Raw genomic sequence first — 27,460 nt, 5'->3', positions numbered from 1 at the left:
GAAATTCTACACTGTTCGCTCAATTTAAGTTTATGTGAGAAAACAAGCACTGAATAGTGTAGGGAATCATTGTACCATCTAAATCGCTGTGAAATATATTTTCAATAACAACAAATATTGTTTTTACAGCTGTTTGAACTGGTGGACCAAAACCGAAAGTAAAAGGCTCAATTGGAGTCTCCGCCATGTTAAGGGGAAATGGGACACGGGGCAGATTTGTTTTGAATGCAGCCTAGTGCTGTTGCAATTCACCTAGCTTCCATATAGGGGAGAAATTTTGAGACATTCTAGATGTAGCACCTTTAAAGTGTGTCATGACAGCATGCCTCCGACAAGCATGTGAAGAGGCGCAAACAGATATCACATTTCTTCTAAGCTTCAATTCCTTTGTAGTCTCTCTTGACCCACGTTCGGCAGACTCAATAACCTTGGTTTCTCAAATGACTGCCTCGTCTGGTTCACCAACTACTTCTCAGATAGAGTTCAGTGTGTCAAATCGGGGGGGCCTGTTGCCCGAACCTCTGGTAGTCTCTATGGGGGTGCCACAGGGTTCAATTCTCGGGCCGACTCTTTTCTCTGTATACATCAATGATGTCGCTCTTGCTGCTGGTGATTCTCTGATCCACCTCTATGCAGATGACACCATTCTGTATACATTTGGCCCTTCTTTGGACACTGTGTTAACAAACCTCCAAACGAGCTTCAATGCCATACAACACTCCTTCCGTGGCCTCCAACTGCTTTTGAATGCTAGTAAAAGTAAATGCATGCTCTTCAACCGATTGTTGCCCGCGCCCTCCCGCCCATCTAGAATCACTACTCTGGACGGTTCTGACTTAGAATATGTGGACAACTACAAATACCTAGGTGTCTGGTTAGACTGTAAACTCTCCTTCCAGACTCACATTAAGCATCTCCAATCCAAAATTAAATCTAGAATCGGCTTCCTATTTTGCAACAAAGCCTCCTTCACTCATGCTGCCAAACATACCCTCGTAAAACTGACTATCCTACCGATCCTTGACTTCGGCGATGCCATTTACAAAATAGCCTCCAACACTCTACTCAGCAAATTGGATGTAGTCTATCACAGTGCCTTCCGTTTTGTCACCAAAGCCCCATATACTACCCACCACTGCGACCTGTATGCTTTTCTATTGTATTATTGACTGAACGTTTGTTTATGTGAAACTCTGTGTTGTTGTTTTTGTCCCACTGCTTTGCTTTATCTTGGCCAGGTCGCAGTTGTAAATGGGAACTTGTTCTCAACTGGCCAACCTGGTTAAATAAAGGTGAAATAAATCAAATAAAAAACATTAATACATCTAGTGTGAGATGGGCTTTAAGAATAATTACATTGATTCGGATGACCATCCTACCCATGCTAGATTACGGAGACATCATTTATAGATCGGCAGGAAAGGGTGCAGGTAAGGGTGCTCTCGAGCGGCTAGATGTTCTTTAACATTTGGCCATCAGATTTGCCACCAATGCTCTTTATAGGACACATCACTGCACTATACTCCTCTGTAAACTGGTCATCTCTGTATACAGCGTTAAACGGGTGTCCTTACTCTCTGAGGTCATTAAAGATCCCATTGCACTTATCGTAAGAGTAGGGGAGTTAACCCCGGTGTCCTGGCTAAATTCCCAATCTGGCCCTCATACCATCATGGTCACCTAATCATCCCCAGCTTACAATTGGCTCATTCATCCCCCTCCTCTCCCCTGTAACTATTCCCCAGGTCGTTGCTGTAAATGAGAATGTGTTCTCAGTCAACTTACCTGGTAAAATTAAAATTAAAATTAAAATACCCGTCGCAAGACCCACTGGTTGATGCTTATTTATAAACCCCTCTTAGGCCTCACTCCCCCCTATCTGAGAAATCTACTGCAGCCCTCATCCTCCATATACAACACCTGTACTGCCAGTCACATTCTGTTAAAGGTCCCGAAAGCACACACATCCCTGGGTCGATCGTCTTTTCAGTTCGCTGCAGCTAGCGACTGGAACGAGCTGCAACAAACACTCAAACTGGACAGTTTTATCTCAATCTCTTCATTCAAAGACTCAATCATGGACACTCTTACTGAAAGTTGTGGCTGCTTTGTGTGATGTATTGTTGTCTCTACCTTCTTGCCCTTTGTGCTGTTGTCTGTGCCCAATAATGTTTGTACCATGTTTTGTGCTGCTACCATGTTGTGTCCTACCATGTTGTTGTCATGTTGTGTTGCTACCATGTTGTGTTGTCATGTGTTGCTGCCTTGTTGTGTTGTTGTCTTAGGTCTCTCTTTATGTAGGGTTGTGGTGTCTCTCTTGTATTGACGTCATTGTAAATAAGAGTTTGTTCTTAACTGACTTGCCTAGTTAAATGAAGGTTAAATAAAACAATTTTAAAAAACATTGTCGCCACAAGGTCAAAGTCATTTCCTTCTACGTAACTGCTGGCTGGTTTGCTTTGTTGATCAGTCAAAGTCTGACATAGGGGTGACACATCGATTGTTTTGAACTGACATGAATGTCAAATGCTTTATTATCTTAATGTTGAAAGTGTGTGGGCGACGGAGAGAAACAAAATGGTGCAGTTTGAGGTCATGTGGTGGAGAGTGATGAGGGTGCTGGAGATGGGGGGTGTGAACAGGTGGGTCTGGGCAGGTGTGATGTAGTTGATGTTTGTGTGATATTGTCGTTTATATGTGTATGTTTTGTATTGTTAATATAAAATAATCTTACCAAAAAATGTATTGACATGAATTTTTGGCTTTCTTTACATTCCCATACATTTTGCCATAATGAGGTAGTAAATAACAGTTATTTGTATTGATGGAAAGATTCTAAATGGATCATTACTGCTGGTGCATGGAAATCTGGTCCTGGTAGCATTAATCCTAACTAAATTGATTGCCTCATTGGTTGTTTTCAATGGGTTTCAATTGGTCTTTTCAGTTTTTGTTGGCCAAAATACCCTTTTTGGTTTGTTGTTATCCTCTGCATATTTTTGTTGTTTTCAAAGTGACAGGTAGTGCTCAAGTTTTCCTCCTCTATTATCCCCCAGTCTCCCCCAATCTCCCCTATTATCCCCCAGTCTCTCCCCAATCTCCCCTATTATCCCCCAGTCTCTCCCCATCCTCCCCTATTATCCCCCAGCCTCCCCCATCCTCCCCTATTATCCACCAGTCTCTCCCCATCCTCCCCTATTATCCCCCAGCCTCCCCCATCCTCCCCTATTATCCCCCAGTCTCTCCCCATCCTCCCCTATTATCCCCCAGCCTCCCCCATCCTCCCCTATTATCCACCAGTCTCTCCCCATCCTCCCCTATTATCCCCCAGCCTCCCCCATCCTCCCCTATTATCCCCCAGTCTCTCCCATCCTCCCCTATTATCCCCCAGTCTCCCCATCCTCCCCTATTATCCCCCAGTCTCTCCCCATCCTCCCCTATTATCCCCCAGTCTCACCCATCCTTCCCTATTATCCCCCAGTCTCTCCCCATCCTCCCCTATTATCCCCCAGTCTCTCCCTAGTCCTCCCCTATTATCCCCCAGTCTCTCCCCATCCTCCCCTATTATCCCCCAGTCTCCCCCATCCTTCCCTATTATCCCCAAGTCTCCCCCATCCTTCCCTATTATCCCCCAGTCTCTCCCCATCCTCCCCTATTATCCCCCAGTCTCTCCCCATCCTCCCCTATTATCCCCCAGTCTCTCCCCATCCTCCCCTATTATCCCCCAGTCTCCCCTATCCTCCCCTAGTGTCCCTCAGTCTCTCCCCCATCCTCCCCTAGTATCCCCAGTCTCTCCCCATCCTCCCCTAGTATCCCCCAGTCTCTCCCCATCCTCCCCTAGTATCCCCAGTCTCCCCCATCCTCCCCTAGTATCCCCCAGTATCTCCCCATCCTCCTCTAGTATCCCCCAGTCTCTCCCCATCCTCCCCTAGTATCCCCAGTCTCTCCCCATCCTCCCCTAGTATCCCCAGTCTCTCCCCATCCTCCTCTAGTATCCCCCAGTCTCTCCCCATCCTCCCCTAGTATCCCCAGTCTCTCCCTATCCTCCCCTAGTATCCCCCAGTCTCTCCCCATCCTCCCCTATTATCCCCCAGTCTCTCCCCATCCTCCCCTAGTATCCCTAGTCTCTCCCTATCCTCCCCTAGTATCCCCCAGTCTCTCCCCATCCTCCCCTATTATCCCCCAGTCTCTCCCCATCCTCCCCTAGTATCCCCCAGTCTCTCCCCATCCTCCCCTAGTATCCCCCAGTATCTCCCATCTTCCCCTAGTATCCCCCAGTCTCTCCCATCTTCCCCTATTATCCCCCAGTCTCTCCCCATCCTCCCCTAGTATCCCCCAGTCTCTCCCCATCCTCCCCTAGTATCCCCCAGTCTCTCCCCATCTTCCCCTAGTATCCCCCAGTCTCTCCCATCTTCCCCTAGTATCCCCCAGTCTCCCCCATCCTCCCCTAGTATCCCCCAGTATCTCCCATCTTCCCCTATTATCCCCCAGTCTCTCCCCATCCTCCCCTAGTATCCCCCAGTCTCTCCCCATCCTCCCCTAGTATCCCCAGTCTCTCCCTATCCTCCCCTAGTATCCCCCAGTCTCTCCCCATCCTCCCCTAGTATCCCCCAGTATCTCCCATCTTCCCCTATTATCCACCAGTCTCTCCCATCTTCCCCTATTATCCCCCAGTCTCTCCCCATCCTCCCCTAGTATCCCCCAGTCTCTCCCCATCCTCCCCTAGTATCCCCAGTCTCTCCCTATCCTCCCCTAGTATCCCCCAGTCTCTCCCCATCCTTCCCTAGTATCCCCCAGTCTCTCCCCATCCTCCCCTAGTATCCCCCAGTATCTCCCATCTTCCCCTAGTATCCCCCAGTCTCTCCCATCTTCCCCTAGTATCCCCCAGTCTCCCCCATCCTCCCCTAGTATCCCCCAGTCTCTCCCCATCCTCCCCTAGTATCCCCAGTCTCTCCCTATCCTCCCCTAGTATCCCCCAGTCTCTCCCCATCCTTCCCTAGTATCCCCCAGTCTCTCCCCATCCTCCCCTAGTATCCCCCAGTATCTCCCATCTTCCCCTATTATCCCCCAGTCTCTCCCATCTTCCCCTAGTATCCCCCAGTCTCCCCCATCCTCCCCTAGTATCCCCCAGTCTCTCCCCATCCTCCCCTAGTATCCCCCAGTCTCTCCCCATCTTCCCCTATTATCCCCCAGTCTCTCCCATCTTCCCCTAGTATCCGCCAGTCTCCCCCATCCTCCCCTAGTATCCCCCAGTCTCTCCCCATCCTCCCCTAGTATCCCCCAGTCTCTCCCCATCTTCCCCTATTATCCCCCAGTCTCTCCCATCTTCCCCTAGTATCCCCCAGTCTCTCCCATCTTCCCCTATTATCCCCCAGTCTCTCCCCATCCTCCCCTAGTATCCCCCAGTCTCTCCCCATCCTCCCCTAGTATCCCCAGTCTCTCCCTATCCTCCCCTAGTATCCCCCAGTCTCTCCCCATCCTTCCCTAGTATCCCCCAGTCTCTCCCCATCCTCCCCTAGTATCCCCCAGTATCTCCCATCTTCCCCTATTATCCCCCAGTCTCTCCCATCTTCCCCTAGTATCCCCCAGTCTCCCCCATCCTCCCCTAGTATCCCCCAGTCTCTCCCATCTTCCCCTACTATCCCCCAGTCTCTCCCCATCCTTCCCTAGTATCCCCCAGTCTCTCCCATCTTCCCCTATTATCCCCCAGTATCTCCCCATCCTTCCCTAGTATCCCCCAGTCTCTCCCCATCCTTCCCTAGTATCCCCCAGTCTCTCCCCATCCTTCCCTAGTATCCCCCAGTATCTCCCATCTTCCCCTAGTATCCCCCAGTCTCTCCCCATCCTCCCCTACTATCCCCCAGTATCTCCCATCTTCCCCTAGTATCCCCCAGTATCTCCCATCTTCCCCTAGTATCCCCCAGTCTCTCCCCATCCTCCATCCTCCATCTTTCCAAACACACCAAGACAGTCGTGAAGACGGCACGACAAAACTATTTTTCCTCTCAGGAGACTGAAAAGATTAGGCATGGGTCACCAGATTCTCAAAAGGTTCTACAGCTGCACCATCGAGAGCATCCTGACCGGTTGCATCACCGCCTGGTATGGCAATTGCTCGGCATCTGACCGTATGGCGCTACAGAGGGTAGTGTGTACGACCCATTACATCACTGGGGCCAAGCTTCCTGCCATCCAGGACCTATATAATAGGCGGTGTCAGAGGAAATCCCATAACATTTTCAGAGACTCCAGTCACCCAAGTCATAGACTGTTTTCTCTGCTACCACACGGCAAGCGGTACCGGAGCGCCAAGTCTAGTACCAAAAGGCTCCTTAACAGCTTCTACCCCCAAGCCATAAGACTGCTGAACAATTAATCAATTGGCCAATATTTACATTGACCCCCCCCTGCTGCTACTTGCTGTTTATAATCTATGCATAGTCACTTCACCCCCACCTACATGAACAAATTACCTCAACTAACCTGTACCCCCACACATTGACTCGGTACCGGTACCCCTTGTATATAGCCTCGTTATTGTTACTTGTATTATTTTACATTTTTTACTTTGGTTTATTTGGTAAATATTTTCCTAACTCTTCTTGAACTGCACTGTTGGTTTAAGGGATTGTAAGTAAGCATTTCACGGTAAGGTCTACACTTTTTATTCGCCGCATGTGACAAATAAAGTTTGATTTGATTTGATCAGTATCGCTTAGTCTCCCCATCCTCTCCAGTATTGCTGAGTTTGCAGTAATGGGAAGACAGACCAGCTGGCTGCCTGGTATAATGTGTTCCGAAGTGGAGTGATCGGCTGACTGAATTCCGTGAATGCTTTGGTGTAGAAAACCTTCCCCCAGAGCATCTTTTCTGCCAGTATAGTAACGTATTACAACCTAAATGTATGTCTGAGGAAGATGATCTTAGATGGTAGTGTTGGAGGAAGTCCTTTGTGAATTATTTACTATATTTCAGATGGGGTTAGTGACCAAAGTTATCAGATATACAATGTATACATTTTTTCTTCCAAATGAGTCACATCTTTTTTCAAATTCTGATACTATCATCAGTTGGATGGCAGATGAGGAGAGGCAGGTAGGTTCCAGTGTGGCACACTTGGCTTGTACCAGAGGATGGGGAGGTTAGGTTGAGAGCGGAGAGGAGAGATGGAGGTTAGGTTGAGAGCTACATTGTTTAATCTTTGTAAGAAGAGAATGAGATACACAGAGAAACATGATACTCTGCCACACCAAGACATCAACTGCTTGCTTTATTCAATATTGTACAGAGAGCCCTGCAGCCACAGCCCCTATACAGTGCATTCGGAAAGTATTCACATTTTTTCCCAAATTTTTTTCGCTACAGCCTTATTCTAAAATGGATTTCATTGTTTTTTTTCCTCATCAGTGTCCACACACTACCCCATAATGACAAAGCAAAAAAAGGTTTTTAGAAATTTTTACAAAATTCATTTTTTTTTACGGAAATATAACATTTACATAAGTATTCAGACCCTTTACTCAGTACTTTGTTGAAGCACCTTTGGCAGCGATTACAGCCTCAAGTCTTCTTGGGTATGACGCTACAAGCTTGGCACACCTGTATTTGGGGAGTTTCTCCCATTCTTCTCTGCAGATCCTCTCAACCTCTGTTAGGTTGGATGGGGAGCATCGCTGCACAGCTATTTTCAGGTCTCTCCAGAGATGTTTGATGCGGTTCAAGTCCGGGCTCTGGCTGGGCCATTCAAGGACATTCAGAGACTTGTCCCGAAGCCACTCCTGCGTTGTCTTGGCTTTGTGCTTAGTGTCGTTGTCCTGTAGAAAGGTGAACCTTCGCCCCAGTCTGAGGTCCTGAGCGCTCTGGAGCAGGTTTTCATCAAGGATCTCTCTGTACTTTGCTCTGTTCATCTTTCCCTCGGTCCTGACTAGTCTCCCAGTGTCTGTCGCTGAAAAACCTCCCCACAGCATGATGCTGCCCCCACTATACTTCACCGTAGGGATGGTTCCAGGTTTCCTCCAGACGTGACGCTTGGAATTCAGGCCAAAGAGTTCAATCTTGGTTTCGTCAGACAAGAGAATCTTGTTTCTCATGGTCTGAGAGTCCTTTAGGTGCCTTTTGGCCAGCTCCAAGCCAGCTATCATGCTTCCGTCTGGCCACTCTAACATAAAGGCCTGATTAGTGGAGTGCTGCAGAGATGGTTGTCCTTCTGGAAGGTTCTCCCATCTCCGCAGAGGAACTCTGGAACTCTGTCAGAGTGACCATCGGGATCTTGGTCACCTCCCTGACCAAGGCCCTTCTCCCCCGATTGCTCAGTTTGGCCGGCCAGCTCTAGGAAGAGTCTTGGAGGTTCCAAACTTCTTCCATTTAGGAATGAGGGAGGCCACTGTGTTCTTGGGGACCTTCAATGCTGCAGAACTATTTTGGTACCCTTCCCCAGATCTGTGCCTCGACACAATCCTGTCTCAAAGCTCTACGGACAATTCCTTCCACCTCATTCATGGCCTGTTTTTTTCTCTGACATGCACTGTCAACTGTGGGACCCTATATAGACAGGTGTGTGCCTTTCCAAATCATGTCCAATCAATTGAATTTACCACAGGTGGACTCTAATCAAGTTGTAGAAACATCTCAAGGATGATCAATGGAAACAGGATGCACCTGAGCTTAATTTCGAGTCTCATAGCAAAGGGTCTGAATACTTATGTAATTAAGGTATTTTCACTTTGTCATTATGGGGAATTTTGTGTTGATTGATGAGAAAAATATGTTTACCCCTGTTTAGAATAAGGCTGTAAGGTAACAAAATGTGGAAAAAGCCAAGGGGTCTGAATACTTTCCGAATGCACTGTATAGGCCAAAGGAAAGTTATGACTCACATGGTCATTACATCATGTGTATTACATCATGTCACAGTATGATACGTCATGTTTTCATGTCTCCAAATGTCCTTTGTTGTATTTACTTCTAGGTTTCTCTCATAGCCAATGGAACTCTGTAGTCCACACCATGCATACAGGAGCTAGCATAGGTTACTATTCTTCACAGGTTGTAGCATGGGAAAATGATAAAGACACTGAATAATTTTGTGAGCATATGGAAGAGGAGGAGGTGGTCGTGATTGATAGACTTAGCGCCTCCAATCTTTGGTCTGTTAGCAGAGGATGATGTAACATAGACGCAGGGAGTCAGGAAGCAGGTGCAGTTAGTGAGTTTAATAATAACGAACATGGAGCAATACAAGAGAAGCGTCTGACATAGAAACATAAACAATACTACCTGATGACTGATGACAAAAGAGTGCTATATAAAGGGTAAATAACCAAGGGAGTAATGAAGTCCAGGTGTGACTGATGATTAGATGCTGGTGTGTGTAAAGATAGTGGCCAGGTGTACGTAAAGATGGGTTGCCAGGACCGGTGGATAGTAGCCCAGTGACGTTGAGCGCTGGAGCGGGAGTAGACGTGACAGTACCCCCCCCAACGCCCGGCTCCAGCCGCAGGACGACACCGGCCAGGAGAACAGCCCCGACAGCGGGCCGGTCCGGACGATGAAGGTGGAAATCTCAAATAATGTTGGGACCAAGAATGTAGTCCACTGGAACCCAACCACTGCTCCTCTGGACCATACCCCTCCCAGTCCACCAGGTTTTGGAGCCGACCCCCACAACGTCGGGAGTCCAGGAGTGATCTGACGGCAAAGGTGGGGCTCCCCTCGATGTCTAAGGGAGGTGTAGGGGTGTGGTGGGGGATGGCATCATCCAGGGGACCAGGAACCACCGGCCTGAGGTGGGAAACATGAAAAGATGGTGAGATGTGGGGAGTTGTAATCTGTAAGTTACCTTGTTGAACCTCCGGAGGACCTTGAACGGCCCCACAAACCATGTATTCAGCTTCTTACAGGGCAGGCGGAGCAGGAGGTTCCCGGTAGAGAACCAGACGCGATCACCAGGATGGAACACGGGGGCCTCACTGCGGTGGCGATTTGCTCTTTCTGACGCGTACAGCGAGCTGGAGTTTCACATGGGCATCGTTCCATACCTCTTCTGCGCGCCTGAACCACTTGTCCACCGCAGGAGCTTTGGTCTGGTAAGGAGTCCACGGAGCCAGGTCTGGCTGATAACCCAGAACACACTGGAAGGGAGTCAGCCCATTGGAGGAGTGTCACAATGAATTCTGGGTGTATTCAGCCCAAGGAAGGCCCACTCCCCCTGCCGGTCCTGGCAGTGGCTCTTCAGGAACCTCCCAAGCTCCTGGTTCATCCTCTCCACCTGCCCGTTAGACTGAGGCCGGTACCCAGAAATTAGGCTGGCATGACCCCAAGCTTCTCCATGAAAGCCTTCCATACACCTGATGTGAATTGGGGGCCACGATTGGAGATGATATCCTCCGGAAGGCCAAAGTGCCGGAAGACCTGCTGAAACAGTGCCTCAGCGACCTGTAGAGCGGAAGGGAGATCAGAGAGAGGGATGATACGGCATGATTTAAAGATTCTGTCCACTTTCACCAAAATGGTGGTAAAACCATCAGAAGAGGGGAGATCAGTGACAAAATCAATGGACAGATGAGACCAGGGACACTGAGGCATAGGAAGGGGAAGGAGTTTCCCTGCTGGAGTGTTCCGTGGGATTTGGATTGGGCACAAACGGAACAGGAGTTGACATCACGAGTGACGTCCTGCACCAAGGTGGGCCATCAGTACTTTCCAGAGATGGACTGAATAGTGCTGTCATGCCTGCTCCCGCTCCCGCTCCCACTCTCGCGCCAGGCTGCCCATCATTATGCACACTTGTCACCATCGTTACGTGCATCAGCGCTTCATTGGACTCACCTGGACTCCCTCACTTTATTGATTGCCTCCTCTATATCTGTTTATTCCTCAGTTTCCCACGCCTCAGCCGGCTCGTCAAGCTCCCACTCCTCAGCCGGCTCGTCGGGCTTCTGTCATGCCTGCTCCCACTCCCACTCTCTGGCGCTCGAGGGCACCAGGCTGCCCATCATTATGCACACATCTCACCATCGTTATGCGCATCAGCGCTTCATTGGACTCACCTGGACTCCATCACTTTATTGATTGCCTCCTCTATATCTGTCTATTCCTCAGTTTCAACTTGGTGAAAAACTGGGCCCCGCGAAGTTGTTCAATTGCGGCCAGCCCCAACGAGAGAGGGTAGCGGTACTTCGTGGTGATGGAATTCAGATTTCTGTAATCGATGCAAGCAGAGACAGGTAGCGCGGGTCTTGGAAAAAATCTCCCAAAGATCTTGGTATACCTCCGGGATGTTGGGCTGAAGGGTAACCACAGGACTCTCAACCGATGTGGAACCACAGGTAAAGGGTAAGCAGGTGGATGATCTTGTGTACGGGTGCACTGAGGATGAGGAAGGGAAGGCTTACTTGATGTATGGATTCCACAGTGAGCGTGAGTAGTGCTGTGATATATGTGATTATCCCAGATCCCAGTGGTTGACTCTCCAGTGCTTGAACCAGACAAGGAGAGGAGAGCGAGTATGAGGTGATGTTAAGGGAGGAGGCGAGGGCCTGGTCAATAAAATTCCCCGCGGCACCGGAGTCCACTAGAGCTGTAGAAACAAAACATGAAGGACAGCTAGCCAGTGAAATCGTTACAAGGAAAGGTTTAGCGGAAAGTGATGATGATGGAATACTCACACCTAACCCAGGAGACGGATGATCACGTGGCTATCCCTCTGCTTCCGTGGACCCCCAGGTTAGAACATACCGGACACCCTAGAAGCTGGTGTCCCTCCTGTCCGCAATAAGGGCAGAGCCCCAGCTGTCTATGACGTTGTCGCCCAGCCACGGAGAGACATGTGGCCCTAACCTCTATGGGTTCAGGCTCTGACTCAGAATGATCAATGGAGGAGGGAGAGAGGCGATGGCGGTACCGACGCTCCCGAAAAAGGTTATCCAGACGGATGGCCATCACGTTGAGTGCGTCCAAGGATAGGTTGGCGCGCCCACTCCGTCTGGAACTCTTTGCGCAATACTCTTCTGAATAGGGTGCGGAGCACCAGCTCATTCCGTCCTCTGGATGCTGCCACTGTCTGAAAGGTGAGTGCTTACTCCACCATAGTCTGGCCATCCTGCCGTAGTTGGAATAAGCGCTCACCCCCCTCTCTGCCCTATGGTGGATGGTCAAAGAACCCCCTGAAGAGAGCCATGAACCCCTCATAGGAACCCATCTCTTCCTCTCCTAGATGGCCATGGCCCACTCCAACGCCGGTCCAGTCAGCAGAGAAATAACCGTGGCAACCTTGGACCTCTCGGTGGTGGGGGCTCCCATCTGATGAGTGGAATAGAGGGAGCACTGGAGTAGGAAGCCACGGAATTTCAATCGAGTCCCGTCATATTTCTCCAGGAGGGAAAATTGGGCATCGCTGACCAGGACGGACTGCTGGATGGGCTGGGGTACTGGCTCGCTGGGTCGACTTGTGGTAGAAAATCCTCCTCCGTTTGGAGATGACGCCGCTTGAGTAATGTCGACTCATTGAAGAACGCGGAGGACCTCATCCATAGCCGTCCCCAAATGAGCCAGCTGGTCATTGTATTGACGAAGTAGGTGTCTCTGTTCGCCGGCCATCTGGGAGATGTCTTGGTTAACTGCTGCTTCCATTTTTTGAGGTAGTATTCTATAACGTAGATGTAGGGAGTCAGGAAGCAGGTGCGGTTAGTGAGATTAATAATAACATGGAGCGATACAAAACAAGAGAAGTGTCTGACATAGAAACATAAACAATACCACCTGATGACTGATAACTAAAGAGTGCTATATAAAGGGTAAGTAATCGAGGGAGTAATGAAGTGCAGGTATGACTGATGATGAAATGGAGGTGTGCGTAAAGATGGGTTGCCAGGACCGGTGGTTAGTAGACCGGTGATGTCCAGCGCCGGAACGGGGGAGCAGGAGTGAACGTGACAGATGAGGTATGAGGGGTGGCAGGTAGCCTAGTGGTTAGAGCATTGGACTAGTAACCGGAAGGTCGCAAAATCAAATCCCCGAGCTGACAGGGTAAAAATCTGTTGTTCTCCCCCTGAACAAGGCAGTTAACCCACTGTTCCTAGGCAGTCATTGAAAATAAGTATTTGTTCTTAACTGACTTGCCTGGTTAAATAAAGGTTAAAATAAATATTACTTTTTTTATGAGAGAAAGAAGGCTGGAGGGAGAGAGAAGGCGAGAGAGAGATAAAGGGGACAGGGTGATTAATCAGACTGGACATTGATGTCAACAGTAGTAGCAGCAGCAGCAGCGGTGGTTATGTAACACGTGGTCACGTGACTGACTGGGGGGCCTGGTCAAGGGGCAGGGGATGACGAGTGGCTGATGGCGATGATGCTGCGGGGCCTGTGAGTCACAGGACAGTACAGTATCCTATAGACCAAACAGATGGACAGCAAATGTTACATCAATAGATGTCACAAAGAGGATGAGCCCAGTGTACGTGCCAATTCTAAACAGCCACAGATTTAACCTAGGACTTGAAAGTAACATATTACATGTAATTATTGTATTACTTATTAGACAGGAATGGGGGCAGGTCTAGAGGTAGGAGTGTCTGCCTTGTCATCATCTCTTTAGCAACATCACATGCCACAGTAGACACATCGAGACCCAGAACTGAGATATCAGTTGTCTTTGTAACACTCTGAGTGAATGTTATAGCCATTGTGACTGCACACTGCGCTGTAGATGTGATCACCGTCATCATGTCTAGCATTGCCTTCGTCAGGAAGCCTGAAATAGAGTCCCCTTGCCCCCCCTCAGAATCATCCACCCCCTTGCAGCAGGCAGGCGCTGCGTGCTGGCATTTGGGGCTCCGCTGTGCTGCTGTGCTGTCAGTGTGTTCTGAGTCGCTCACAAGGCTGATGGGAAATCTCTCTGTCTCTCTGTCTGTCTCTCTGTCTGTCTCTCTGTCTGTGTCTCTGTCACCCTCTCCCTGTCTATTTTTTTTCTCTCTCTCTGACCCTGTCTGTCTGTCTCTCTTTATCTATCCCTCTTCTTCCTCTTTCAATCTCCCCCTCTCTCTACTTTTCTCCCTCCCTCGCTCCCCCTCCTTTTGATGTCCTTCTCACACTTTCTTCTCATCCCCTACTCACTCTTTCTTCACGGTCTGTCCCTCTATCTTCTTCTATCTCCTCTTCACACTCTCTCGTTCCCTCTTTCCCGCTCTGACTGAGTGAGGGGGTGTTGTACCGGGCTCTCTCCCAGCAACTACTGACTCGTTGCTAATAGAGTGGTGTGTGTGTGTGTGTGTGTGTGTGTGTGTGTGTGTGTGTGTGTGTGTGTGTGTGTGTGTGTGTGTGTGTGTGTGTGTGTGTGTGTGTGTGTGTGTGTGTGTGTGTGTGTGTGTGTGTGTGTGTGTGTGTGTGTGTGGTATCGGGGGCAGCTCTTCTGATCGTAATGACATGAGACTGCCTGAGGTTGGGTGGTGGGCCGAGCCACAGTACCCACCTCCACCCAGGGAAGCAACACACAGGGACAGAGACAGGGACACACTATCTCTATGTCTCTCCCTCTCTCTCTCTTTCTCCCCTACTGTCTCATTCTAATCAGCTTCCTGTGAAGGGACTATTGAAAGCATTAGAAATAGACTACTTTGATCCAGGAATCAAAAGATCCCACACAAAAGGAACAAGGGCCTTGAAGATTGTTTAACCTTGTTGCACCGAGCAAAAAAAGACAGCAGATCTTGACCAAGATTTATTTGAACCTTTTAGATATATATTTTCACTGCTGCTTCCAATAAATGTAGTAGACGTTTCAATGACCAACCACACATCATGGTGGTCAAACTGGTCATCTACCCTGGCAATCACTGTCAGTTCCAACACTAGTCCACTCTGCTCCATTCAGCCTGAGGGGTATTGATGTAGAAAGGGAGCTGTCTTGCCACTCGTGTGCCAGCCTGCCGTCCTTGTCTCTCTGTTCTCGCTCTCTCTCCTTCCCATATTTGTGAACTGTGTCGCACGGCTCACCAGCTTTAATCAGGGTCCCTTTGATCACGCTTGGAGAGGCATATTCCCTGCCACATGACGTACGGACTCCCCCTCTGTAGCACCTGGCTGTAGGCCTATCTCTGCCACCTCTACTCTGTGCTTATTCATTGCATTCTGGTCATATTTAGGACATGTACAGTAGGCTAACCATTTAGCCTTACCTTAGATCTGTTCAACACAGCATTACAGCTTTCATAGTGATGCAAAAGTTCACAAACTTCGCTGAACTGTGTAAGCGCGGAAAAAATGTGCCATAATAGTAATGAGAACTACAGAGTGGTTCAGCTACAATATTGAACATTTTCCAGGGACAAATGTCATAATGTCTTGTTCCTGTCCAGGGTTAGCTGACTCCTACACTAGCCGACCATCTCACTCTTGTCTGACTGTTGTCTAACTGTTATCTTGTCCCACTACAGGGTTCAGCTGACTCCTACACTAGCCGACCATCGGACTCAGATGTCTCCCTGGAGGAGGAGCCGACAGGCGGCAAGCTGGAGAAGGAGCAGCAGGCCACTGTACAGCTGGAGAGGGCCAAGGTGAGACAGATTTCTGCTAGGTGTCCCACTGTGGAGCCTTATGCTATGCTACTGTACTATCACAGGCATACACCTTAAGAACAAGGCCCCTATCATTGGGAAGGTCCCAGTAGGCAAGGCTGGTTGAAATTACATTATTACAACCAAATTAAAACCAGAACTGGCATCTTTGCAACCAGTAATGCTCACTGGGTTATGGTTGAGCTTATCTAGCTAGGCTAGGCACTCTTCTTATACGTGACGTTTCCTGTATCGTCTCAGGCCAAAGCGGTGGCCTTTGCTGTGAAGACTAACGTCAGTTACTCTGGAGCCCTGGATGAGGATGTCCCTGTGGCAGGAACCGCCATCTCCTTCGATGCCAAGGACTTCCTGCACATTAAAGAGGTACAGCATATATAACACACTGTACTGGTAAAGCTATGGCTGCGTTTGAAATGGCATCCTATTCCCTATGTAGTGTACTACTTTTGTCCGAAGCCCATGAGGCCAAAAGTAGCTCTGGCCAACAGTAGTGCACTATATAGGGAATAGGGTGCCATTTCAGACAGCCTATGTTTGCTTCAAGCCACATCTGTTCACGGGCCATTATGGATGACGCAATATCAATAATGCATGTCCTGTTTTGGAATCAGTGGAGTCACATAGAGTGTGTATACAGCCTTGTATCTCTGTGGAGTTTACACACTCTCTTCTGTTCGATTCTGAGTCATTGTGTTGTTTTGTGTTGGCTTTCACAGTCGCATAGAGTGAGTACCGTATGTCTGTGGATTGTTACACACTTCTATTCTAAGACATTGGTTTTGTGTTGCTTTGCCCATAGTCACATACTGTATAGTGTGTGAATGTCTATTTAACACACACACACACACACACACACACACACACACACACACACACACACACACACACACACACACACACACACACACACACACACACACACACACACACACTTCAGTCATTGAGCTGTTTTATGTTGTCTTGCCCATTATAGAAGTACAGTAATGACTGGTGGATTGGCCGGCTGGTGAAGGAGGGCTGTGAGATCGGATTCATCCCCAGCCCTCTGAAACTGGATAACATTCGTCTACAGCAGGAGCAGAAGAGGGGCACACGCTCTTACGGGTAAGGCCTAGTTGGAGGGGCTTGGGGTGGTGTATTGAGGGGCTGAGGTGGACTTGGTTGGGTGAAGGGGCTGTGTTAGAGGATGGGTAGGGGATTGGAGAGGGGCTAACAATTTCTAAGAACTTTCATGAATAAGCATTAATCAACTATTTATCAACTTTATTAAGCATTTATAAAAGTTATTATAAAAAGTTACTAAAGTACAATGAGAAGCTACCTACTCTCCATTCCAGGGCTGGCTCTGCTGTGACTATGTGTTTTACTCATAACAGGTCAGAGGTTACTCATAATAACAGATTGGTGACGTGTTTCTTAGGTGACATTAATATGATAAGAGATTATATGCATCATCATATATCATTTTCCTCATTCAGCTATGCTTTAACTATTTGTTGTCTATTTTAAAGGACATTTTGTATTCCCCGTTGGCCTCATGTTGCAGAGGGTTACATTATGCAACAGTTGTGGTAAAACAGTGGGTATGTCGTCTCACATAGTGCCGTGACAGATATTATCTCCAAGCCTATCACGGCTCATAAATTATATATTAGCCAATTCAATTCCAGCCCTGTGTTATCATCATTTCTGGAACAATGTATAGTCAATACTTATATAGTCTACCATGTACTTATAGTATTCATGCAATTACATTCTACTGTTGGATAATTATATTCTACTGCTAAATATTCAACATGGAAGTGCAGTTTAGAAGTGCATTTACCACTACAACACACTTTACAGTAAAATAATACAATTCAAGAGATAAAAACATGCAAGCGGCAATAACAGAGAAGAATAAAATAACAGTAAAACACCAAGGATGTCTAAAGTAACAATAACATGAGTGATTAAAGACAGAGAACTGTTGGTGACCCTGTTTCTCCCGGGGATAGGAGTTCTGTTTGACTCCGTGATGAGACTATCTGTGTTCCACATTAATGATTCTTCTCTCCATCTCTGCCTGTTATCCTTTGTGCCTTGCAGTAAGTCCAGTGGGAATTCCTCCTCCAGTCTAGGAGACATGGTTTCAGGCGGGTTCAAACCCAACCCTCCCTCTGCAGGTGAGCCTCCAGACAGAAGCCTATTAGGGAAGGGCGTCTCTCCGGGTGCGACGTCTAGTTAGTTGTTTGTCAGAATGAATCATTAAGCAAACAGAGCTATGATCTAATTGTCCCTGTCTCTAACATAACATATCATTGTTGCTCAGTGTGTTGTTTGTTAACATATCAAATCCAGTGTGAGAACTGTCGGTCCCTTCACTATGAACTGAATGGTTACCAGAGTATACATACCCAATGTTATTGTTCAACACCAGCAGAAAACAAAATGTAGTTACATTTTTGTAGAATTTCTTAAAAATGATGCACCTGCAAATGTCAAATGGGAAACAGTGGCTGGAGGTTGGGTGGATGGAATGTGGAGTTGTGAGATCTTTGTGTCTTCCAGAATGTGCCATGTTTTGGACTGGAGTGAGGTGGGCCATGCACTCTCAGTCCACTCCTCCTCCTCTTCCTCCAAGAGGATTATGGACAGGTGTTATGTCCATGCAATGAGTTTGCTTTAAGTGAAACATAACCATATAGCCCAAACTCTGCGTTATCCAATTCAAAGGATCTTCTCCGTCTTATAGCGAGGGCTACTAATACTCTATCTTTATTTCAATTTCTTTGTAAGACACCAAACACTTTTATATGATAATGCAATTTCAGAGTTAGTTATCAAGTGCAACCAATGGCTGCCACCTGCAAAGGAAGGTTTGGAATAGAAGCGACAAATAAATAAAGTGTTTTGACCACTAATATACTGTATACATACTGTATATTTAATACTTCATTTATTTGTGTGGTAATAAGTTATTTGCATCCATCATTGCACAATTAAAATGTTTCCATCAAATGTTTCAACCCAACCACTGGGTATTAAAGTACTGTGATACTGAAAAGGTTTCACTGTAATGTTTTGTACTGTATATTGTATTAGGTCTCTGCTTTGCATTCAAAGGCACTTATCAATTATTTTCAAATTTTTACAGGAAAACAGAAGCAGAAAGTGGTGAGTAGTATACACACTTTTCATTCATTAATTCACATACAGGTAACCTTCAAGATCTGTAACCAAATAAGAAACTGGTTGTACCCAGATTCATAAGTTCAGTCGGCATTTCATCCTCCATATCCAAATTTCGATCTCTATTTCAGGCATACAGAATAATACTAACTGAATTGACTTGCTCTTTATTCACGCCAATTAATCTTTTATAAATACTATACTATCTTTATTTTTTAAATATTTTTTTAGGGGGTAGCTTTAATATTGCAAATCGATTGTGGCTTCCATCAATGTAATTGTCTGCATCATTTCCAATCCCCCATATATTCTTTGTAAATATATACACTACCGTTCAAAAGTTTAGGGTCACTTAGAAATGTGTCACGTCCTGACCAGCAGAGGGAGTAGTGGTGTAGTATTTTGGTCAGGACGTGGCAGAAGAAGTCTGTATGTGTTGTCTAGTATGTCTGTTTCTGTGTTAGTCTTGTGACTCCTGATCAGGAACAGCTGGGGATCGTTGTTCCTGATTGGGAGTCATATATTTAGGAGTATGTTTGTCACTTGGGTTTGTGGGTGGTTGTGCTAACACTGCTAGTCCTTTTGTTTGGAGTAAGCATGTTTTGTGTTTATTGGTTTCCTGTGTATGCTTTGCTCTTCTATATTAAAAAGATGAGTATCCACATTCCGTCTGCAGTTTGGTCCATACAACACGGCTTCAACTATTGTGACAGAAATGTCCTTGTTTTTGAAAGAAAAGCAAATTTTTTTGTCCATTACAATAACATCAAATTGATCAGAAATACAGTGTAGACATTGTTAATTTTGTAAATGACTATTGTAGCTGGAAACGGCTGATTTTTAATGGAATATCTACATAGGCGTACAGAGGCCCATTATCAGCAACCATCACTCCTGTGTTAAAATGGCACGTTGTGTTAGCTAATCCAAGTTTACAATTTTAAAAGGCTAATTGATCATTAGAAAACCCTTTTGCAATTATGTTAGCACAGCTGAAAACTGTTGTTCTGATTAAAGAAGTATTAAAACTGGCCTTCTTTAGATTAGTTGAGTATCTGGAGCACCAGCATTTGTGGGTTCGATTACAGGCTCAAAATGGCCAGAAACAATGAACTTTCTTCTGAAACTCATCATTCTATTCTTGTTGGCTCTAACCAGAATAGAAAAGAGAAGTGGGAGGCCCCGGTGCACAGCTGAGCAGAAGGACAAGTACATTGGTGTCTAATTTGAGAAACCGATGCCTCAAGTCCTCAACTGGCAGCTTCATTAAATAGTACCCGCAAAACACCAGTCTCAACGACTGGGGAGCCCACATTGATATGTTAGTCACTCTCACTCAGATATCATATTAAAAACTGGAAACAGTTCTCTACACCCTATGGCAAAATGCGTAGAATTGGATATCTCGTCTTTAATCTGCTGGCAGTATTTTTTGTAACAACACTTTGTCAGCACATTATCAGGAAGTAAAACAGAACCGTCCAATTGTCTTAATAGCATCACTTAACAGCAGATAGCTGTAATACAATCCAGCTACTGTTATACAAATTCTCATTCAACATCCATTGGTAACACGTTGCATAAAGTTGCTATTGCACCTGAGTTGGAACACTGTAAATACACTGACAAACTTTCTTGGCATGTAATAATACCTAATAAAAGGACTTCATAATGGTGAATGGCATGTTACATGTTGCTGTGGTGTCTGTGCTCCCTCTAACCATCTACCTCCACTACAGACTGAACACATCCCTCCCTATGATGTGGTCCCCTCTATGAGACCAGTGGTCCTGGTAGGACCGTCCCTGAAGGGATATGAGGTAGGCATCATAGCAATATTGTTGTTGCATTGGTCAAGTGTTATTAAGCCTCCAAAATAGCTATTCAGAACGACTGCAATATTTGGTTGTGTGCCATACATTACACCAAAGTGACACCAATTCCCAGCTCTCCGTTTTGTAATCAATATTGAGGCCCGTCAGCGTGTAGACTAGAGGTTAAGATGCAGCTTCATTGAAGAGGTTTACCCACACATTCACGGACAGTGAATAGCTCCCCCATTTATTATCAGAGTAGATATTTGGAGGTCTCCAACAATAACAGCTATGTCAGGCCTATCCATTCATTGCTAACTAACCAGCAATGGGGGCTTGCAGAAAAAAAGAGGGAAGCATCTTTTCCCCGGCATGTATGGGGGGAAGTGGGGAGCTAGGATCATCTTCACACAGAATCACAGTCCTCGTCTCCGCTCCACCGTGTTGCCGTGGTAACAACCTTCTGGGTAAAACACGTCAGTCTGAAAAAGTGGCACATGGCTTGAAATTAGAAACACAGAGCTTAACAGTACCAGATGATCTGTGTGTGTACAAGAAAACTGTGTTAGTTATTATGATAATACAGCAAAAATATATATATATTTTGTCAGCGACGAGGTTATGCGAAGGTGGATGGAATGGGGGCACAATTTGGTCTTCTTAATGTGAATTTTTGCCCAACTTACAGAGACGTGTGTATTGTTCCAAAATATCTAATTACAGTACACTGCTTTCTTGTGTGAACAGCATGATGCTGTTGTCATTCATGCTCAATGTCAAGAGAGCTTACACAACATCTGTTTTTTCCTCTAAAACTGTCCCTAGTGAAATGTAAAAAATGTCAATGTTGCCGTTATGTAATGCCCTGGCCATAGAGAGGGTTTTTTGTTCTCTATTTTTGGTTAGGCCAGGGTGTGACATGGGTGGGCGTTCTAGGTTTCTTTTTCTATGTTGGTGGTTTTCTTTGTTTCCGCCGTGTATGGCTCTCAATCAGGAACAGGTGTAGATCGTTGTTGCTGATTGAGAGTCATACATAGGCAGCCTGTTTTTCCTTTGGGGTTTGGGGTGAATGTTTTCTGTTTAGTTTGTTCCTGACAGAACTGTTGCTGGTTGTTTTTTTTGGTTCTTTTTGTATGGTGTTCATTCGGTTATTAAAATATCTTGTAAGATGAACACATCCTCCGCTGCACCTTGGTCTCATTTGAACGACGACCGTTACACGTTAACTATAAAGAATATGGTTATTTCTGTGTGAAAAGCACACAAAAAGTCTTTAACTTTTTTTGGATATACCATATAATAATTGTTCCACACTGCTCCTTGCTAGCCTTGTCCTCAAAACTACAGTTCTTCCCAGCTTCAGAGTGTAATTCAAATAGCTTGCAGAAATAGCATTAATGAAGACTGGTCTGGCCTGCTATAGCCCAATTCATCACATCGGCATTGGTCTTTATGACACTTCATTGTAGGCCTTAATCACCTTATTTAATGTAACCAGGATTAATTCTTTAGAAAATGAAGTGGAAAGAAACCAGAGATCATGCTTCTCCTTTGATGGATGGGCAGGACCAGAGGAGCCTGAATGGACCTCCTGGGTGGATGTCATAATTCATTTTTATTTCAACTGTATTTAACTAGACAAGTCAGTTAAGAACAAATTCTTATTTACAATGATGACCTACCAAAAGGCAAAAGGCCTCCTGTGGGGACGGGATTACATTTTTTAATAAATTATATAAAAATATAGGACAAAACACACATCACGACAAGAGAGACAACCCAACACTACATAAAGAGAGACCTTCTAGATATGAGGAATATGGAGAAATCTTTAATGGATGTATAATGGGGGTGGATGGGGAAAGATGGGATGGTCTTGATTTAGCACTAATACTGAAATCGAAAATGATTGCAAAGTTGACAACTGATCTTTTGACATCCTTGGGCACCTTTGTCCATAACATGTGTTATTTATAAACATTGCCCATCAGGGAATGTAGCTTCAGCATAAGAAATGGGTCTTGCAAGGGTTCTTCCAGGCTTGCTATACGTAGCTGTGAGGAATTGTCAATGAATTTCTACTGGCTTATTTCCTTGCTGTCTGTCTTAACCCTCTCTCACCTGTCCTGTTACTCACGCTCGCTCTCTTTCACTCCTTTTTCCTCACTATTGTATCCCTCTTTTCTGTCTGCCATCCTCTGCTGCTCCCGGGCTCCGTGTGCAGGTGACAGACATGATGCAAAAAGCACTCTTTGATTTCCTGAAGCACAGGTTTGATGGCAGGTGAGGAGTCATCAGCCCTTTTCCTGCCTATTGTCGCCAGCACTTTCCCTTTCCCCTGCATACTGTACTAACCCTCTGCAGGCTGCTCCACTTACCCTCATGCAAACTACTATAGCTAGTTGAAAAAAGATGTAAAGCACTTGTAAATGAATTTAATGAGTTATCAAAGTACCTTATTTGACCACCTGTTTTGACTAGGTCTTTCCTTAGATTTTATAAACATTCTGGTAACCATACAATACTAGTCTGGATTGTGAATAACATGTTGTGTTGTATGTTCTCCTATTCTGTCTGTCTTGATTCTATAACTGGTAGGATATCCATTACAAGGGTAACGGCAGACATCGCTCTGGCCAAGAGGTCAGTGCTCAACAACCCCAGCAAGAGGGCCATCATTGAAAGATCCAACACCAGGACCAACCTAGGTATCATCACAATGGCATTGAATGCTATCATTCTTTACTTTACTGTGTATATATTGTACATGTTAAAAAGGAAGGTACATGTATGCATATAATATATTTTTCATATCCGATAAAGGATCTGTTTTACACAGAATTTGTGGAATTTATGTCTTCTGATCTTGGCGATATAAATAGATTCATCCTCTGTCTGTGATCTGTCTTCTTTATCCTGTACAGCGGAGGTTCAGAGTGAGATTGAGAGGATATTTGAGCTGGCCCGATCCTTACAGCTGGTGGTTCTGGATGCTGACACGATCAACCATCCGGCCCAGCTCACAAAAACGTCCTTAGCACCTATCATCGTCCATGTTAAAGTGTCCTCTCCTAAGGTAATTTTTAGGCTTCCCTTTATCCTCAAATGGTTCTAATTTTACTACTGTACCTGGATTGAAAATGGGAGGAATTTCAGAGGAACCAGGCTCCGGGAGTGAAATCCTTTTGACACAAATATTTTTTTTTAAGGTAAATTCAAGGATTTGTCATTGATGGGTCCCCGCTGTGACCTTTTTCCATTTCCAACCATGACCAGGCTGATTTACATTGCTGCCCTCTCATGGCTTGATTAATATATCAACTATCCACAGGTTCTGCAGCGGCTGATCAAGTCGAGAGGGAAATCCCAGAGCAAACACTTGAATGTGCAGCTGGTGGCAGCGGACAAACTAGCACAGTGCCCCCCGGTAGGCATCCAATATCCCCCACAGTACACTCTGTCAACGTCTACATCCTGTTACTGTCTCTGGCCTTCACAAGGGCTATCAGCAAATCAGTCTGGCAAGTCTAATTCTGCATGTCTCTGCTCTCACCCTCTCTCTCTCTGTCTGTCTCTCTCATTCCCCTCCCCTCTCTTGCAGGAAATGTTTGACATCATTCTGGATGAGAATCAGCTGGAGGATGCATGTGAGCACCTGGCAGAGTACCTGGAAGCCTACTGGAGGGCCACACACACCTCCTTGAGCACCCCTCTCAACCCTCTGCTGGGCCGCAACCTGGGATCCACCGCTCTCTCTCCGTACCCCACAGCCATAACCGGGCTGGTGAACCAACAGGTGATTATAATAAATCTTATTTAGTTATATAGGGGGTTAAAGTACAATAGATGTCGTGGCAATAGCTATAGTGACTGTTTATTTTGCTGAATTATCGTTGAGCAAATCGGTATTAAATAATTAATTGGAAAAGGTATCAGTCAGTAGTGAAATTATACAGGATTGTTGCCTATTTATGGAGTCTTATAGTCACTGAGGTCTTTCTCACTATATAAAAAAAATATTGCCACAGTAATGAAAATGCTGATGCTATAGTCAACGGCTGAATGACCAGATTTATACAATATGTCCCCTCCTTCTCCCTGGACAGGGCCAAAGAAATACAAACAAGAACAGCAATCACACAGCAGGAGACCACTCACCCATCGAGAGACACAGCCTAATGCCCTCAGACGAGAACTACCACAATGAGCGGCAGAGGAAGAGCCGTAACCGCCTATCCTCCGGCTCGCAGCACAGCCGGGACCAGGTCCACTACCCCCTGGTGGAGGAGGACTATCATGACCCCTACCAGGACACGTACAAGCCCCACCGCAACCGCAACGGCTCCCCCGGAGGCTACAGCCATGACTCCAGGCACAGGCTTTGAGCTGAAGACCCTTATATCACATAGGCCTCTCTTCCCTTCACTTTGGGTACGACAGAGCCACAAGACAGCTCTTTAGTTTAATTGTACTGAAACAACCTTTTTATAAAGTGTTAGTAACTCGCTTTACCTCTGGCACTGGTTCACACTGGAAACGTGAACATTGACCAACTGAAAATCAAATCTCGACGCCTCCATTTTTTAAAAACTAAAAATAGGATGAGGAGCAGATTTTCACCATGTTTTTTTTTAAAGGGAAGGCCCAACACTGGGCTCGTCTTCTTCTTTTCTAACATGGCAGATACTGGGTGAAAGGGGTAAGCATGTGGTCCTCGACTCCCTGTTGTCTCAGTGTTAGCAGGGGTAGCTGTCGTGGTGGTCATGGTGACCCATCATCACCTGCCTTGAACCAGTGCCAGACAGCACCATGCGTCCCTCGGTCAGCAGAGAACCTCTTTGCACGTTTCCAGGAGCCAATAGCAGCAGAGTCTTTAATTAATGTCACTAAGTTGTTTGAAATTGTCTTGGATGTTAGTGTTTCCAGTCCTGTAGCCTATAACCTGCTTCTCAGAGCAGACAAAGTTTCTGTTTTGCAAAATGTTGAGTGATTATTTAGGGGGTTTCTGAATCGGAATCTTCTAGTTTCCTGGACTTCTATCCCCTTCTCTTCCTCAATGATACTTAGTGCCATTTGCGACATGCCGCATCAGGACAGAAAATCACACTTTTCTAAGTAGAATTTGCTGAGCAAGTTTCATATCTTGTGCTTTTTCAGGAAAGGGTGCATCCCTTCTTTATATACAGTACCTTAACACTCTAGTGTGAGGACTTTGCCTATCAGTTTAGTATGCGGAATCCAAGAGGAAATAGCCAAATTCAAGTTAGTAGATCTCAAGACTAGGCATCCAATGTTGAGAAGGGCAATATGCCCATGTGTGCTTAGTTTAAATTGTTCAAATGGGTTTCAGAGGATAGGCTCAGTGAAGATGGTTATACTTCCAGTCAGGGGAATATTGATCATCTGATTGGTTTACCACATCCCGTGTTCTGTACAAGCAGCCTCTGATAGTGATTTAATTTGCATCATATTTTCTTCTCTTTTTAACAGTCTTCTTAATTCAAGTGTAATATATTCAAAGAAAGTCCTGTTTGGCCAGTAAGAAATACCTGCTGTCCGTTCAGCAAAGTTTCATTGGTTTAGAATGATCAGTGCCATCATGTCTTTTTGTCAATATACAGTAAGTCATGGAATAATGATCCAGTGCTGTTATGTATGTGTTGTTGCTATTGAAAAACCAGTTGGACACTGTAGTTGAGTAAGTGACTGTTATTTATGGTACTCACATTTCAACAATGAAATTAGTCAACACATAAGAGGAAGAGAAGGCTTCAGTCTGCTGTGAAGTTAACGTTATATTGTCAGAAAGGTTTGTGATTCTGACATCAAACACTTGGTCAGTATTATTTGCTTTCCAACCATCGGCTATTCTATATTAATGCCTCATTTAAAAGTCTTCCATGAACTGGCCGTTAAAACAAAATGGTCGTTTTTTAAAGGACAATTTTAGTATCCCAAGAATTTGCGTATCATAACACAAATTACAGCCTTATTGCTTAACCCAGGCATTGTGTTAAAACTTCTTCCTATTTTCATACTTCCTTTCTTTTTTAGCACTGTAGCAATGGAGTGGTTTCTCTCCTAATCATATACATATCCTCAAAATGTAGCATTTTAGTTAGGAGTTTTTAAGGTCTATATGGTTAGCCAATGATAAAAGTTAAGTCGTGTAGAGAGTGTGAAGGGTATAGACAGGGGAAGTGGTGGATAGAAGTTTACGTCAGGTAATGTCTCTCTATATACTATGAGTTGTGTGCTGTGCACCAATACTGGGTGTGCATCATTATTATTTCTTCTTCATCTTTGAATGCCTTCTTCTATTGCCAAGAAAGCTTGATTTCTGTTTATGCTGTATTCTATAAAGGCATGGTAAAGAGAAAAACAAAGAAGACAAACTAATCTAGAGAAAAAAGATAATTTACTATGCAAATGTGTACAGTGCTGCATGCTGATGCTTTTCCTTCCTCGGCTACTTAGCGGCTTCATTGCAGTTCAATGATTGTGTTATTGTGTTATTGTTATTTTTGTGAAAGATGATATTCAAAAGGGAAATGCATAACTGCATGACTAATACAACACTTTAATTCATCAAGAAGAAAGAGAAATATGTTTTATGGAAAATTGATGTATAATGAGAACCAACTCTAGCTGCATAAAAAATTTACTTATTTTTAAAAATAAATTCCAAGCTCTGTTATAATCAACTATTTTCTTCATTGCCTCCCTTCTTAGGACATATATGTTATCTGAAAATGTACACTATTGAGTTGGCCCTTCTTATAAAAAAAAGTATTTCCTCTTCACTAAAACAGAACACAAAGCCGTGTACACCCAGTGGATACTCACCGGATTACAGCGAATCATTATTTATTCATTATGATCTCTTTACTGTCCTTCCTTTGT

At 45.4% G+C, this 27,460-nt stretch overlaps 1 protein-coding gene across 2 annotated transcripts in view; it reads left to right on the top strand.

Moving 5' to 3' along the window:
* The window catches only part of LOC106586393 (voltage-dependent L-type calcium channel subunit beta-4), a 53,526-nt gene extending 26,265 nt beyond the window's left edge, over positions 1-27,261 (top strand). For both annotated transcript variants that reach the window (XM_014173618.2, XM_014173620.2), the window contains 12 exons: positions 15,432-15,551; positions 15,813-15,935; positions 16,546-16,676; positions 17,661-17,737; positions 18,709-18,728; positions 20,483-20,563; positions 22,782-22,840; positions 23,156-23,265; positions 23,482-23,633; positions 23,889-23,984; positions 24,159-24,353; positions 24,664-27,261. In XM_014173618.2, the coding sequence (XP_014029093.1) occupies positions 15,432-15,551; positions 15,813-15,935; positions 16,546-16,676; positions 17,661-17,737; positions 18,709-18,728; positions 20,483-20,563; positions 22,782-22,840; positions 23,156-23,265; positions 23,482-23,633; positions 23,889-23,984; positions 24,159-24,353; positions 24,664-24,942 (1,443 nt within the window). In that variant the 3' untranslated portion in view covers positions 24,943-27,261. The remainder of the gene's footprint in view (positions 1-15,431; positions 15,552-15,812; positions 15,936-16,545; positions 16,677-17,660; positions 17,738-18,708; positions 18,729-20,482; positions 20,564-22,781; positions 22,841-23,155; positions 23,266-23,481; positions 23,634-23,888; positions 23,985-24,158; positions 24,354-24,663) is intronic.
* The last annotated feature ends 199 nt before the right edge of the window (positions 27,262-27,460 follow it).

Source organism: Salmo salar, chromosome ssa25 (assembly GCF_905237065.1).
Source record: "Salmo salar chromosome ssa25, Ssal_v3.1, whole genome shotgun sequence".
Taxonomy (NCBI): Eukaryota; Metazoa; Chordata; class Actinopteri; order Salmoniformes; family Salmonidae; genus Salmo; species Salmo salar.
The sequence above is the reverse complement of the archived record's forward strand: the minus strand, read 5'-3'. Positions and strand labels throughout refer to the sequence as shown.